The sequence below is a fragment of the Sarcophilus harrisii genome, chromosome 2, assembly GCF_902635505.1.
Source record: "Sarcophilus harrisii chromosome 2, mSarHar1.11, whole genome shotgun sequence".
Taxonomy (NCBI): domain Eukaryota; kingdom Metazoa; phylum Chordata; class Mammalia; order Dasyuromorphia; family Dasyuridae; genus Sarcophilus; species Sarcophilus harrisii.
The window spans coordinates 264,052,849-264,067,629 of NC_045427.1; the positions used below are offsets into that span (position 1 = coordinate 264,052,849).

At 36.9% G+C, this 14,781-nt stretch overlaps 1 protein-coding gene across 2 annotated transcripts in view; it reads left to right on the plus strand.

The window, feature by feature from the left end:
* Window positions 1-14,781, plus strand: part of STARD9 (StAR related lipid transfer domain containing 9) — a 147,041-nt gene that overhangs the window by 6,741 nt on the left and 125,519 nt on the right. For both annotated transcript variants that reach the window (XM_031952164.1, XM_031952166.1), the window contains exons 2-3: window positions 8,339-8,408; window positions 10,452-10,568. In XM_031952164.1, coding sequence (XP_031808024.1) covers window positions 8,339-8,408; window positions 10,452-10,568 — 187 coding nt within the window. The remainder of the gene's footprint in view (window positions 1-8,338; window positions 8,409-10,451; window positions 10,569-14,781) is intronic.

The following is a 14,781-nucleotide window of genomic DNA, read 5'->3' on the forward strand; positions in this document are numbered from 1 at the left end:
TAGGAGGATATGTCATGTACACCAATAGTTGTAAATGTTAACAACATAATATAATTGTACAAAAGAGCATTGTATACTGTGTGAAGTTTGAAGGGAATAAAGCTAATTATTTCAGGGGGATAAATGAAATCTTTATGAATGGTAATATTTGAATTGAGCTTTAAAGGCTGGGTAGGAATTTAACAAGTAGGAGTTCAAAGGGAAAGATGATCATAGTATTATAGAACTAGAGCTAGAACAGACTTCTGGGTTGTATACAAGTGAGGTAGTTGAGTCCCTTTGTGAATCTTTGTTATGTTTCTTTTGTACAATACATCAACAGATTTTGCTTACTGATCCATTCTACTTTAGGTGAGTTTTATCCATTCGTCTTCTTGGTTATTATTAATTATGCATTTCTATAATAATCTCATATTTTTCCTCCTTTTTATCCTTACCTCACCCTATTTTTTTTTTTTTTTTGCATTGGGATTTGTCTCTTTTGTTGTTGTTATAAAAGAGTAGGAACAACAACAATAACTTTGACCAAACAATTGGGATTTTTAGGTTTTATATAAGTGGGTATTAAGTCTAACAGAAATGAAAATGACTTTTAAAAGCTTGGTAGTTATTTTTTATGGTCATTTCTTTTTTTTAATAATAGCTTTTTATTCTCAAAATATTTGCAAAGATAATTTTTTAACATTCACCCTTGCAAAACCCTGTATTCTAAATTTTTCTCCCTCCTTTCCCCCCAAACTTTTCCCTAGATAGCAAGTAATCCAACATATGTTAGACATGTTCAATTCTTCTATATATATTTCCACAATTATCATGCTGCATGAGAAAAATAAGATCAAAAAGGAAAAAAATGAGAACGAAAACAAAAGTGAGCCAACAACAAAAAAAAAAAGGTGAAAATACAATGTTGTGATCCACATTCAGTCCCACAATCCTTTCTTTGGATGCAGATGGCTCTCTCCATCACAAATCTATTGGGATTGACCTGAATTATCTCATTGTTGAAAAGAGCCATGTCCATCAGAATTGATCATCACATGATCTTTTGGTTGCTATATATAATGTTATTTTGGTTCTGCTCACTTAATTTATCATTAGTTCCTGTAAGTCTCTCCAGGGATCTCTGAAATCATCCTGCTGGTCATTTCTTGCAGAACAATAATATTCCATTACCTTCATATAGCATAACTTATTCAGCCATTCCCCAACTGACGGGCATCCACTCAGGTACTTAATTTTTTATTTAATCAACAAAAATCCTTCTTTCCTCTTTTTTCACCTTTTCCAGTTGAGAAATACCTCCTTCTGTTTTTGTAGAGGAGGAAGTTTCTCCTCTTGTTCTCATTTTACTGTGGAATAGGTAATATAATTTCATGGTATGCTGGTAAATATTTAACAACTGGCTCTCTGTGGGTGGAAAAGAAAAAGTATGCATTTCACACCTTCAACCTGCATCTCTTTCCTAAGGGTAGGCAATCAAGAAAACAATAAATCAGTTCTGGAAATGTGAGATCTTCAAGGTGTAAATGCTCACACTGAAAATTGAACAACTAGCTCTCCTGAGTTAGTTTGTGATGGCTCTGACACAATCTCCATTTATTTCCGCACCAAATTCTTTGTATGTGCATGCATGTGCGTGCATACGTACATAGGTGTTTCTTTTTCTTTATCAAGATGAGGTTTCATATTTATCCATCTTCTTTTCCTAGTTTTCTTCTTCTATTTCTCACTTATGAGAAATACTAAGAACCTCTCCCAACATTCTCATTTCTTCCCCCTCTTAAAACCAACAAAATATCACTTATGACTTATTATTATGACATATTATTATGACTAGGAGTCTTAACTCCTGTGACTGGCCAAGATGTCAGGAAAAGATAATGACTAATGTTGGAGGGATGTGGGAAAATTGGGACACTGATACATTGTTGATGGAATTGTGAGAGAGGATGCAACCATTCTGTGTGTGTGTGTGCATATGTGTGTTTTGCTGAGGCAATTGGAGTTAAGTGACTTTCCCAAGGTCACACAGCTAGGACATGTTAAGTATCTAAGACCAGATTTGAACTCTGGTCCTCCTGACTTCAGGGCTGGTGCTCTATCCACTGCACCACCTAGTTGCCTCCATATGTTTTGAAAATAAAAAGCTTCAATTAAAAAAAATCTCCTGTGACTCCTAAAAACAATGGAATTCTGTAGAGATACTATTTTCTCTTTATCTTTTAGCCTCTTATGATTGTTCAAAAACCTTTTTAGTTTCTTTTAACTCCTTTTAACTCACATTTCAGTTTCTCCTGAACTATGGTCTTTTCATCAGAAATATTTGAATGCTCTAATGAATTTAAAGATTCATTACCTCCTCCATTACTTCCCTCTCCCCCAAAGGATTATATTCAGTTTTGTAAAATAATATATTCTTGGTAATAAACTTTTATCCTTTGTTCCTTGAGATATGTTCTAAGATCTTTTTCTATTCTTTGTAATAGTTGCAGCATAGTCTACTGTGATTTGACTGATTCCTTAGTACTTTAAACTCTTTTTCTTGTTACTAGTGATATTTTTTCTTTGATTTGAAAATTCTAGATTCTGGCTATAATTTTTAGGTGTTCAGATGGGGTTTCTTTCAGTGGATAGATTTTATTTTCACTCTGACTTCTGGATCTGATAGACCAGGGCAGTTTTCTCTTTTCTTTTTTTTTAAATAGTATTTTATTTTTCCAAATACATGCAAAGATATTTTTCAACATTCGCCTCTTCAAAAATCTTGTGTTCCAAATTTTTCTCCTTCTTTCCTTTCTGTTCCTCCCCTCCCTTCCAAAACAGCAAATAGTTAAAGGTTAAGCATGTGCAATTCTTCTAAACATATTTCCATATTTTTTATGCTATACAAGAAAAATTAGATCAAAAGGGAAAAAACACAAGAAAGAAAAAAAAAACAAGCAAAAAACAACAACAAAAAAGTGAAAATACTATGCTTTGAACCACATTCAGTCTCTATAGTTTTTTCTCTGGATTCAGATGGAACTTTACATCAAAAGTTTATTGGAATTGATGGGCAGTTTTTTCTGATCACTTTTTGAAATAATGGTATCCAGGTTTTTTGGGTTTTAGGGAATTTGATTCTTAAATTATTTTTCTCCAACTTGTTTTCTAGGCAATTGCTTTAGATACATTTTATTTCATTTTTTTCAACCTTTTGATTTTAGTTTAATTTTCTTATTGTCTCAGAGTAAAGGAGTTTTGTTTGCTACATTCTATTTTTTGAGGGGGGGTCACTATTTGGCTAAGGTCTTCCACTTTCTTTTTTAACTCTTTATTATCCTTTTAAGTTTTTTCCTTCAGAATTCTCATTTTATTATTTCATTATTCATCTCTTCCTTTATTGCCTTTAGCCACTCTTGTAATGTATTACATCTGATGTTCTACTTAAACTTGTGGAATTTACCATCTGTCTGTGTTGATTTCTTGGAGCTTTCCTTAACCCATAATATTTCTTTAAAAACTTTACTTCATTAAATATTTGTGAATTATTAAAAAATTAATACAATTTTTAATATTTTGAGTTCCAAAATCTCTTCCTCCTGCCTTCTTTCTTGTTGAGAAGGCAAGGATTTTGATATTTATTATATATATGAAGTCATGCAAAACATTTCCATATTAGCCATATTGTAAAAGAAAACAGACAAAAAACAAAAGAAGAAAAAGAAGGTAAAACAATTATGCCACCCTTTGATCCAGCATTGTCTCTGCTGGACCTGTATTCCAAACAGATGATAAAAAAGGGGAAAGGACCCACATTGCAAAAATGTTTGTAGCAGCCCTTTTTGCAGTGCAAAGGAACTAGAAACCAAGTGAATGCCGATCAGCTAGGGAATGGTTGAATAAGTTATGGTATATGAATGTAATGAAATATTATTGTTCTATAAGAAATGATCTGCAGGATAATTTCAGAAAGGTCTGGACTTTTTTTTTTTTCCACTGAGGCAATTGGAGTTAAGTGACTTGACCAGGGTCACACAGCTAGGAAGTATTGAGTGTCTGAGGTCACATTTGAACTCAGATCCTCCTGATTACAGGACTGGTGCTCTATTCACTACACAACTTAGCTGCCCTTCCTACAGAGACTTTTTACATGAACATACTAAGTGAAGTGAGTAGAACCAAGGGAACATTGTACACAGCAACAAGATTATTTGATGAATAATTCTGATGGACTTGGTTCTTTTCAACTATGAGGTGATTCAAGCCAATTCCAATAGATTTGTGATGGAGAAAAACATCTGCATCAGAAGGAAAACTGTGGGAACTGATATGAATCACAACATAATATTCTCACTTTTTTTGTTGTTTGTTTCCTTGCTTTTTGTTTTGTTTCTCTTTTTTTTCCTTTTTGATCTGATTTTTCTTGTGCAGCATGATAATTGTGGAAATATGTATAGAAGAATTATACATGTCTAACATATATTAGATTACTTGCTGTCTGGGGGCAAGATGGGGGAAAGGGGGGAAGAAAAAATTTGGAACACAAGGTTTTGCAAGGATGAATGTTGAAAACTACCTATGTATATATTTTGAAAATAAAAAAAACCAACAACTTTTTTTAAAAGTATACTTCAGTCTGTATTCAAGTTTCATCAGTTCTCTCTGGAGGTAGGGAACATTTTTCATCAACCCCATTATATCCCAGATGTGATGTGGGAGTGAATGAGACTACCAAGGGAGCAAATACGGAGAAAGACAAGAGAAGAATGCAAAGATGAGAAGCAAGTAAAGCATAGAGAGGAGTGTTAGAGAGGGGAAAAAATAGCACATGTCGAGTCAGACAGACAGAAAGACACACACACACACAGAGGCAGAGAGAGACAGTGAACACACACACACAGACAAAGAGACAGAGTAAAAGAGAGAAAGAGACAGAGACAAGACAGAAACAGAAACACACACAGAGTAAGGGAGACAGACAGACAAAGAAAGACAGATAGAGATATACACAGAGTAAGAGAGACAGAAACAGAGAGAGAGAGAGACAGAGACAGAGAAAGACAGAGACAGAGAAAGACAGAGACATACAACCAGAACAAGAGAGACAAAGACAGAGACACACACAGAGTAAGAGAGACAGACAGACAAAGACAGATAGAGATATATACACAGAATAAGAGAGACAGACAGACATCGACATGTTTATGCACACACACATGCACTCTCTCTCACACACACACACACACACACAGACCCACTCCCTTCCTTCCATGCAAATTATCCCAGGCCTGGAACTGAAGGCTGTTAGCCTAGTCTTTAGAAAAATTAGGCTGTGAAGTTTATAAGTTTTATTGCAAGTCAAATGTAACTCTGGACCTGGTTGTGTCCACCTTCAAACTCTTCTGTCTGGTCCTAGGGAGGCTGGGGAGATGGGAGACTTTAAACTGTCATTATAAGGCTGGAATAAAGTCTTGGGGTGTAACTCTTATTCATTCTGAGCAGTGACACTTGCAAGTTCCCTAGAGTCTCCTGATGTCCTTCCCTATTTATCTCATGCTAAGAGTTTCCTCATAAGCACATAATCACAGGATCATCCTCATGCTGCTCAGAACCTGAGATTCCTTTAGCATTCATATCAGCAGCTGATGGGTAAGAACAGCTTTTGCCTTAAAAAAAATCTACTAAATAAACATGAGACCTAGTCTCACTGGGTGTCATTCTGCCAGACAAATCCTAGCCTTTCTAAAACTGAGCAGTGAAGACAATGTTAATCCTAAATCTGCATAAAATTGGAAGGTTGCAGGAGGGCAAACAAGCTCCCCACCCTGCTGTCCACACTCAGGGAACACTGAGTTACTCCACTGACTAGCCTTAGAATTCGAGTATTTCTGAACTTAGTATGTCTAAAAACCGAATTCATTGTTTTTCCTCCCCAAACCTACCCCTCTTAGAAACTTCCCCATTTCTGCAAAAAGCATTACCATTTTCTAATGAGGAGGAGGAAGAAGAAGAGGAGGAGGAGGAAGAAGAAGCACAGAAGGAGAAGGAGGAAGAACAATTATAGCTAACATTTCCATAGCACCTACTTTGTGCCGGGTACCATACTGAGCACTTTACAAATATTTGATTCTCACCTGTAGGTCAGGTTTTCCCCAGCATTGACCTGGACTTCCCACTCTCCCTCATTCCACATATCCAGTCAGTTGCCAAGTTCTGCAGCTTCTAACTTCACAGTCTCTCTTGTACCTGACCCCTCATCTCTTCTCATCCCGTGACCATCTTAGTTGAAACCCTCATTAGTCCTTACCTAAATTATTACAAAGTCCTCCTCATTGGTCCCCTTGCCTCAAGCCTTTCCCTTCTTCAGTCTATATCCTCCATATTTCTACCAGAATGAGTTTCCTTAAGTGCAGAAACCTTCCTCAATAAATCAGAGGTAGCGATAGAGCAGTTGTGAGAGATGAGTCTGAAGTCAGGAAGACGAGTTCAAATCTTGCCACAGACACTTCCTTGCTGCACGCCTCAATTTCCTTATCTGTAAAATACAAATAAATAATAATGGCCTCTACCTCCCAGAATAGTTGAGAATGAAATGAGATAATATTTGTACAGTACTTAGTGCATCAACTCCCACAAAGTAAGTGCTTTATATAAGTATTTAGCTATAGTAATATGATGATGATGATGATGATGAGTACTAGGTATGTGATGTAGAGAAAGTCACTTAACCTTTGTTTGCCTCAGTTTTCTTACCTGTAATATGGGGATAATGATAGCATCTAATTCCAAAGATTGTAATGAGAATAAAATGAGATATCTGTAAAGCATTAAGTATGATGTCTGGCACATAGTAGCTACTATATAAATGTCATTTTATTATTATCACTTTTATTATTCATTTTTAACTCCAGTGTCCTGGAGTCATATGTCCAGATCTTTCTGACTCTAGACCCAGAGTCTTATATACTGTACTACCAACTGTAGGATACTTTCAATGGGAATACTGGGTTCTCTGACACACAAACTTAGCTTTTTTTTTTTTTTAAATACAGATGTTCTCCCATTAATACTTTGTATTCGATTATTTTAGATTATGAGGATGTCTGAAGACTGAAAGTTGTAGGTGGCCCCAAAGGGCAATGAAAAGGCACTCAGGGCGTGGAAGTGGCTGTAACACATTTCCAAGGATGACCTATACACCAAAAGCATACTGTAAGGATATTCTCTAGGAAGTGTATTTTTAGAAAAGGAAGTATGTTGCTTGTATGGCAAGAGTGGGTAATAATACCTGGACATCCTGTGTATTTTGCTAATATCCACGAAATGTAAAAAGGAGTCAAGAGAGAGGCCTTCAGTACACTGGGCATTTTGTCGACAAGGAGTCTCTGGAAAGCTGGGTCAGAATTGCAGAGGAAGGGATAGAACAGGTTAGTTCAATCTTTAACAAGGGAGAGTCTACCCACTTTAGTAAGATCATGCAAGTAAGAGGTAGATATGTAAAATATTAGAGAAAAATCTACTAGAGTAACTTTTACTCTAGTTCTAAGTATACATGTGGCAAAAAGATGAATCTAGTACTTGGGTTCTATTATTATTGCTATTAAATAATTTCAGTCTTGTTTGAGTTTTCATGACCCTATTTGGGTTTGTTTTTTGTTTTTGTTTTTTTTTTTGGCAAGAATATCAGAGTGGTTTGCCATTTCCTTCTCTTGCCCATTTTTTAGTTGAGGAAATTGAAGCAAACAGAGTGAAGTGGCTTGCCTATGGTCACACAGCTGGGAAGGGTCTGAAGCTGGATTTGAACACATGAAGAGAAGGCTTCCTGACTTCAGGCTTGGCACTCTGTCTATATAGATTCTACCAAACCCAGCTTCACCTGTACAGCTGGGTGATGTAGTACACATGGTATTGGGCCTGCAATCAAATTCATCCTCAGATGCTTATTATCGGTGTGACCTTGGGCAAGTCATGTAACCCTGTGTGCCTCAGTTTCCTCATCTGTAAAATGAGCTGGAGAAGGAAATGGCAAACTGTTCAGTATTTTTTGCCAAGGAAACCCCAAATGGGGTCACCAGGAATTGGATGTGAATAGAACGACTGAACAACAGCAACCAAACTAAGTTCCAGTTTTGCACCCAAGGATGTCTTGGTCTTGATGCAACAGTCTTGTAATTGGTAAAAGTCTGGTGACAATCCATTCTTGGGGATGGTCTGGGTGGATCATAGGCTCTCAGAGAATCATTGTGGGCAGCTAACCTTGGAGTCTCAGAGAGGAACATCCAGGGGCTTGTCTGACTTCTCTACTCTTGAGAAAAAACACTTTTTGGCCTCCTGTAATTTTGTATCTTTTTTCCAGAGAGACTGCAAATCGGGGAAGGATCATCATAGAAATTGAGGACAAAGTGGCCAAAATAAAGAATTTAAAGGTAAGTTTGGGATTTTTCTTGTTCTTTTTTTCTAACCAGAGTAAAATTCATATTGTTTCAGGAACTTTTGAGCTGGGGGAGTATGTGTTCTGGGGATGTATGGGAGGGTTGGAGTTGATCCAGTACATTGGTGTATTAGAGAAGAGGGGGAAGACCTTGAGCCAACAATACAGCAAATATAAAAATGAAACAGGAAGGACAGACTGGGGGTATGCCTTTCACTGGTACGAGTTCCTCAAATAGGTTTTGAAAATGTGGACTGCAGCTCCCCGGAAGATAAACATGAAGATAACCTGCCTCCCTCCCCTTAATTTGCCCTCAGTGGATCAATTCTAATGTTAATCCTTTGACCAGGGTCAGGATTTCAGTTCAGTAATTGGTCATGATCCTGATATCACAGTTTTGCAAGCCATTCCTGTCATGGTCTTGGGGAAGAGATGGGACATCGGAATTGTTATTTCCTCATTTGGGAACATTGGTAGGGAGACTTTAGGACTCAGAAGAGAGTTATTATCTTTAGTCTTGGTACATCCTTCTCCCAAGTTCTCCCAAGAACATGACGAATTTTACGTCACAGCGAGGACAAGCACAAGGAATACTTTCTCTCCTTCCCCAGCTTTTTTCATTCATATTCTTCAGGGGTAGGTGGAAGGGGGAGGGTAAGAGAGGGTGATGTATGGAATCCTAGAAAGCACAGATGAGCAATACTTGAAATTGGTCTTATAACTGGACATCCTGGATGTATGATCTTCAGGTGACTTTCAGGAGACCAAGAAAGCTGATTGCTATCAGTACCTGTTTAGGAGCTGCACGGATGCATTGCTCTTAGTTAAGCCCGTGATGGGATCTATTTCCTATTGGCAAGGCTTTCTCTGCTAAGAGATAAATGGCCAGTGAGCTTGCCAAACTCTTGGGAGAACTCCCAGGGACAGAGTCACCCTTTATTCCCTACTATGTCTTTGTTTATAGTTTGAGTTGTCTAATTAGTTGAGCTGTTTTGTTCAAAGCTAATATTTTTGGTTCCTAAAAATGAATCTTAGCCAAGATCAGAACTTTATCCCCTTAACCACCTCCTTGGCTAGGTGGTTGGTTACCTGAGGCTAGACAGATTCTATTTCTATAAAGTCCATTATTCTTAACTGATGTCTACTTAAGTACATAGTGCCTTGGTGTTGGAGACAAACTGCCTCAAACCTCAACTTCACTTACTTGAGGGTAGGGATTGTCTGTAATAGGATCAGAGACTTGGGGTTGGAAGACATCTTACAGACCGTCAAATCTAACCATTACATAGTTAGAAAATGTCTGAAATAGGATTCAAATTCAGATCTTATTGATTCCAAGTCCCATGTTCTATCCTCTGTACTACTTAGATGCTTAATTTTTGTCTTTTTTTTTTTTTTTTAATACCAATGTCTGGTATGTGTTAGGTGCTTAATAAATGCTTACTGATTAATGATCCTACTGTGAATGAAACCTGATTCCTAATGAAGGCCAGGTCAGTCCTTCTCTTCTCTTAGGAGATTGGGTCTGAACTGGGGAAGGTTTGAAAGATCATTTCCAGGAGCATAGACTCTTGATTCCAGAAACACAGGTCTGGTTTACCTTTTGGGTGAGTGGATTGGTTTTTACTCTTACCTCTAATATCAGGTTTTAGTTTCCTTGGGTTGGAAGGATTTCCCTTGGAACCTTCAAAAGAACACGTTGAAATTGTTGCTTAGTGGGAAGTTCCCAGTGGCAGGATGTTAACTTACTCTCAGAGATCTGCAGCCCATATTATTGGGGAAAAGTTGAGTTTGTAAGTGTTCAGGTTAGGGATCCTTCTAAATCTTTTCATGGAAAGAAAATGGACAAATTATCACAGGATGGGGACAGATGAGCAGTTGTACTTGATAGATGAGGTATAGGAGTATCAGTTCTGTTGGCATCTTAAAGATGGCCAAGGCCAGGTTAGGGACCCTTGGCTAAATGAAAGAGTCATGTTGACTAGTAGCAAGAACTGTAGTAGTGATGACTCCTGCTATGTCCTTGTATTGCCGGTAGGTGGACAGCCGACCAGATGGCCCCGGTGGCTCAAGAGAAAAGGTTGTGGCATTTGGCTTTGATTACTGCTACTGGTCAGTCAACCCAGAGGATCCTCAGTATGCATCCCAGGAAGTGGTGAGTATAAGTTGTTCAGTTTTCCTTTTTTCCTCCTTGTTTCTCATCCCTTGTTTGTTGCTTATGGGGAAAGTTGAGATTCTTTGTGTGATAATGAATTGATAACATTTCAGCAGATGGGACAGTAATGGTTGGGGAGGGACTCACAGAGTGACCCATGAGATGATTAAAAAGAGGATCCTTGGCATAAGAGAGAAGCTATCTTTAGGAACTTGGATGTTGTTAGTTTAGTCCTTTCGCTGTGGCGAGGGCCATATTAATATAAGTTATATTGTTTTCCCTGTGTAGAATGTAAGCTTTTTGAAGGCAAGAACTATTTCATTTTTATTCTTGAATCTCTGGCTCCAAGAACAGTACTTAGTACACAGTAAGTGTTTAATAAGTGGTTTTTGATTGACCTGCCAAGAAATGGTTTGGATCAGATAAGCATTTGCATCATTAGGTTCTTGTCCGAGTTCTTGGCTTTTGGTCCTGGGATGTGCAAAGGGTCTGGCATAAGAGTGATCTGGCAACTTAGTCCTGCAGAGTGTGATGCTGTTGATCCTAGAATATTTTGAGTTGGGAGAGGACCAATTAAAGTTTTGTCAAAAGTAGCAATTAATTCCATATCACTTGGGTGGACAGAACGTGTAGACAATCTGTGACCACACTGATGTGGGCTCCAAAAGCCTGCTAAAGGCAAGTCTGAGTGGATGGACTCATTGTGATAGGAAGGTCCATCAAGCACTCTTATGTGTAGGAGCCATATTATTTTCTAGGCTCAGAGCAGTGGTTAGCTCAGTTTATTAGAGTAACTGGTAAATAATACCAAAATCCAGTGGTGCACTGTAGCCAGCCTTTATTGGCTCACCAAAGCTGATTATTAAATATTCACTGTGAGCATTTTCACCTCAGAAATTGGTAAATGATGCAAATCTTGATTGATTTCATAGATAGTCTAGATTTAACAAAGTGGAGAAGTTAATAATAAAGACTAAACTTCAGGTATTGATCATACTTTTTTCCCCTTAGAGAACTGGATGTTAAACATTTACTAGAATGTCACTGCCAAAATAACCCTTTTGTAGTTAAAAAGAATAATATTTCTCACAACATACTGTGTGAAAAAACTCACACAGGGATTATATCTGACTGTGTATTATATCTCAATGGGCATCTTTGGTCCTGTACCTTTCTACTGAGAGGAGACTGATATGTTTGTTTCATTATCAGTTCTTTAAGACTGAAACAAAGATAGACTGCCCTTTAATGTTGTTATAAAGTATGATGTTGTAGTAATTGTATATATATATAATTCTCTTAGTTCCATGTCTTTATTTTGCAATGCTTAATACAAAAATGTCAGTATTTCTCTGAATTTCTCACAGTTGTTTCTTAAAGCACAGTGATATTCTGTTATATGTAACAAAATCAGTTGTTTAAGTCATTTTTTAGTCATAAACTCTTTGTGACTCCTTTTGGAATTTTCTTAGCAAAAGATACTGGAGTTGTTTTTTTTTTTTTTTTTCATTTCCTTCTCTGGCTTATTTTCCAGATGAGGAACTGAGGCAAACAGGGTTAAGTGACTTGCCTAGGATCACATAGCCAGTAAACATTTTTGCACATGTGGGTCCTTTTCTCTCTTTTGTGATTTCTTTGGGATTCAGACCTAGTAGTGGAACTGCTGGATCAAAGTTACCTCTTTATTTTCATTAATTTCCTCCAAGTTGGCTCTTTTTCCACTGTCCACAAATGTGATTAAATCTCACCATTCCTTTGAAAAACAATACAAAATCTTTCTCTTTACCCTATTCTCCTCTCTAGCTTTTACCCAATATAATCAGCCTCTCTTTCATTCTAAACTAGAAAGAGTGGTTTAATTTATGTCCTCCACTTCCTGACCTCCACTTTATTCTTCAACCCCTTGCAATTTGGAATCTTACTCTACCACTCTGAAAATTGCTTCCCCAAAGACTGCCAATAATATTTAATTGCTGAATCTGATGACTTTTCTGGCTGCTTTAGATTTACCACCCCCTCCTTTTGGATATTCTCTCCTACATCAACTTTAAAGTTAATGTGTTTTTCAGTTATTGAATTTTTTTCCCTCCTTTCAACTTCCTTTACAACCAATTGAAAAAATAACAACAAAGATCCAGCAAATCTAAGCTATTGTACCAAGTATGCATATAGCCAAGCAAAATAAATTCTCATATTGATTGTGGAAATGATGTTTTTTCTCTCTTTCTCTCTCTTCTCTCTGTCTCCTGGTCTCTGTCGCTGTCTCTCATTTTTTCTCCTCCTACCTATGTTTATTACATTTGTGAGTCATTTTCTGTCCCATGAGCATAGCTGCCCTCCAAGAAATCTGCTTCTCAATCTGAGTCTTCTCATTTGTTTCCTTTGATATAAGTATCGTCTCTTTCCTCGATCTACAGTCCCATATTTCTAAAAGCCTGTGCCTTCTGGGTGTCTCCATTTAAATGTTCTGCCAGTCTCTCAAAGTCTACATGTCCCAAATATATAGCAAAATGCACAGACTTTGGAATGAGGAGAGAAATGGTTCCCACATATATTCACTATGGATGACTCTGGACAAATCATCTTATCTTTTCCAAACTTCAGTTTTCTTATCTGTAAACTGAGATTAACACTTGTTAAACCTACTCTACAGGATTGGTTTGAGGATCCAATTAGGTTATGTTTGTAAACAACTTTAGAAACCTTAACATGATTTAGAATGTCAACTATTATTGTTATTATATAACATTATATCATATAATAATATATTATATAATTACTCAATTCTTATTTTGTTTAGGTAGGTAGGAGGCATCGCAGATAGATAGAATATTATATTTGGAATCAGGACAATTTGAATTCCAGTTCTACCTAAGGTTTTGGTAGTTGTATGACCATGAGCAAGTCATTTAATCTTTCTCTTGGCATCAATTTTCTCTTCTGTAAATGGAGATAATAATAGCACCTTGATTATTTTTTAATAAGATCAGTATTAATAAGTCCAGTCTGTCAGGGTTGTTATGAGGACTCAGTGTGATAACATAGCATTTTTGAAAATTTTAAAGTAACATATAAATTCTGGCTATTATTTTTATTGTTTAATTGGTAGAAAAAGTCCTGGATCAGTATCCTACTGTTATTCAATATTCTATTGCCTTTTGCACAAGTGGATAAAATAACTCCTTTTTGTAACTGAATAAAAATATTGGAATGTAATCTCATCTATTGTAAGTTCACCGAAAGCCTGCTTTGGAACAACTTGAGTAGCAGACAGGATGATGGGGATGATATATATACTTCATCTAGGTCTCTGTATACACAGACATTGCTGGTGGTTGTCCTTCATTCTTTTTTTAAATTAAAGATTTTTATTTTCAAAACATATGCATGGATAATTTTTCAACATTAACCCTTGTGAAACCTTGTATTCCAAATCCTCTCCCTTTTTTCTACCCCGCCCGGATGGCAAGTAATCCAATATATGTTAATATGGTAAAATATGTATGTTATATCCAATTTATGTGTACATGTTTATATAGTTCTCTTGCTGCACAAGAAAAATCAAATCAAAAAGGAAAAAATGAGAAAGAAAGAAAATAAACAACAACAACAACAACAAACAACAAAAAGAGTGAAATGCTATGTTGTGGTTCACACTCAGTTCTCACAGTCCTCTCTCTGGGTGTATATGACTCTCTTCATTAATGAACAATTGGAACTGGTTTGAATCCTCTCATTGTTAAAGAGAGCCATGTCCTTCAGAATTAATTATTACATAATCTTGTTGCCATGTATAATGATCTCCTGGTTCTGCTATTTCACTTAGCATCAGTTCCTGTAGGTCTCTCCCAGGCCTGTCTGAAATCATCCTGCTGGTCATTTCTTACAGAACAATAATATTCCATACCATTCATATACCACAATTTATTCATCTATTCTCCAGTTGATCCACTCAGTTTCTGGCCACTACAAAGAGGGCTGTCACAAACATTTTGGCACATACAGGTCCCTTTCCCTTCTTTAAAATCTCTTTGGAATATAAGCCCAGTGGTTACACTGCTGGATCAAAGGGTATGCACAGTTTGATAACTTTTTGAGCATAGTTCCAAATTGTTCTCCAGAATGGTTGGATCATTCACAACTCTACCAATAATGTATCAGTGTCCCAGTTTTCCTACATCCCTCCAACATTTGTCATCTTAGCCAACCTGAG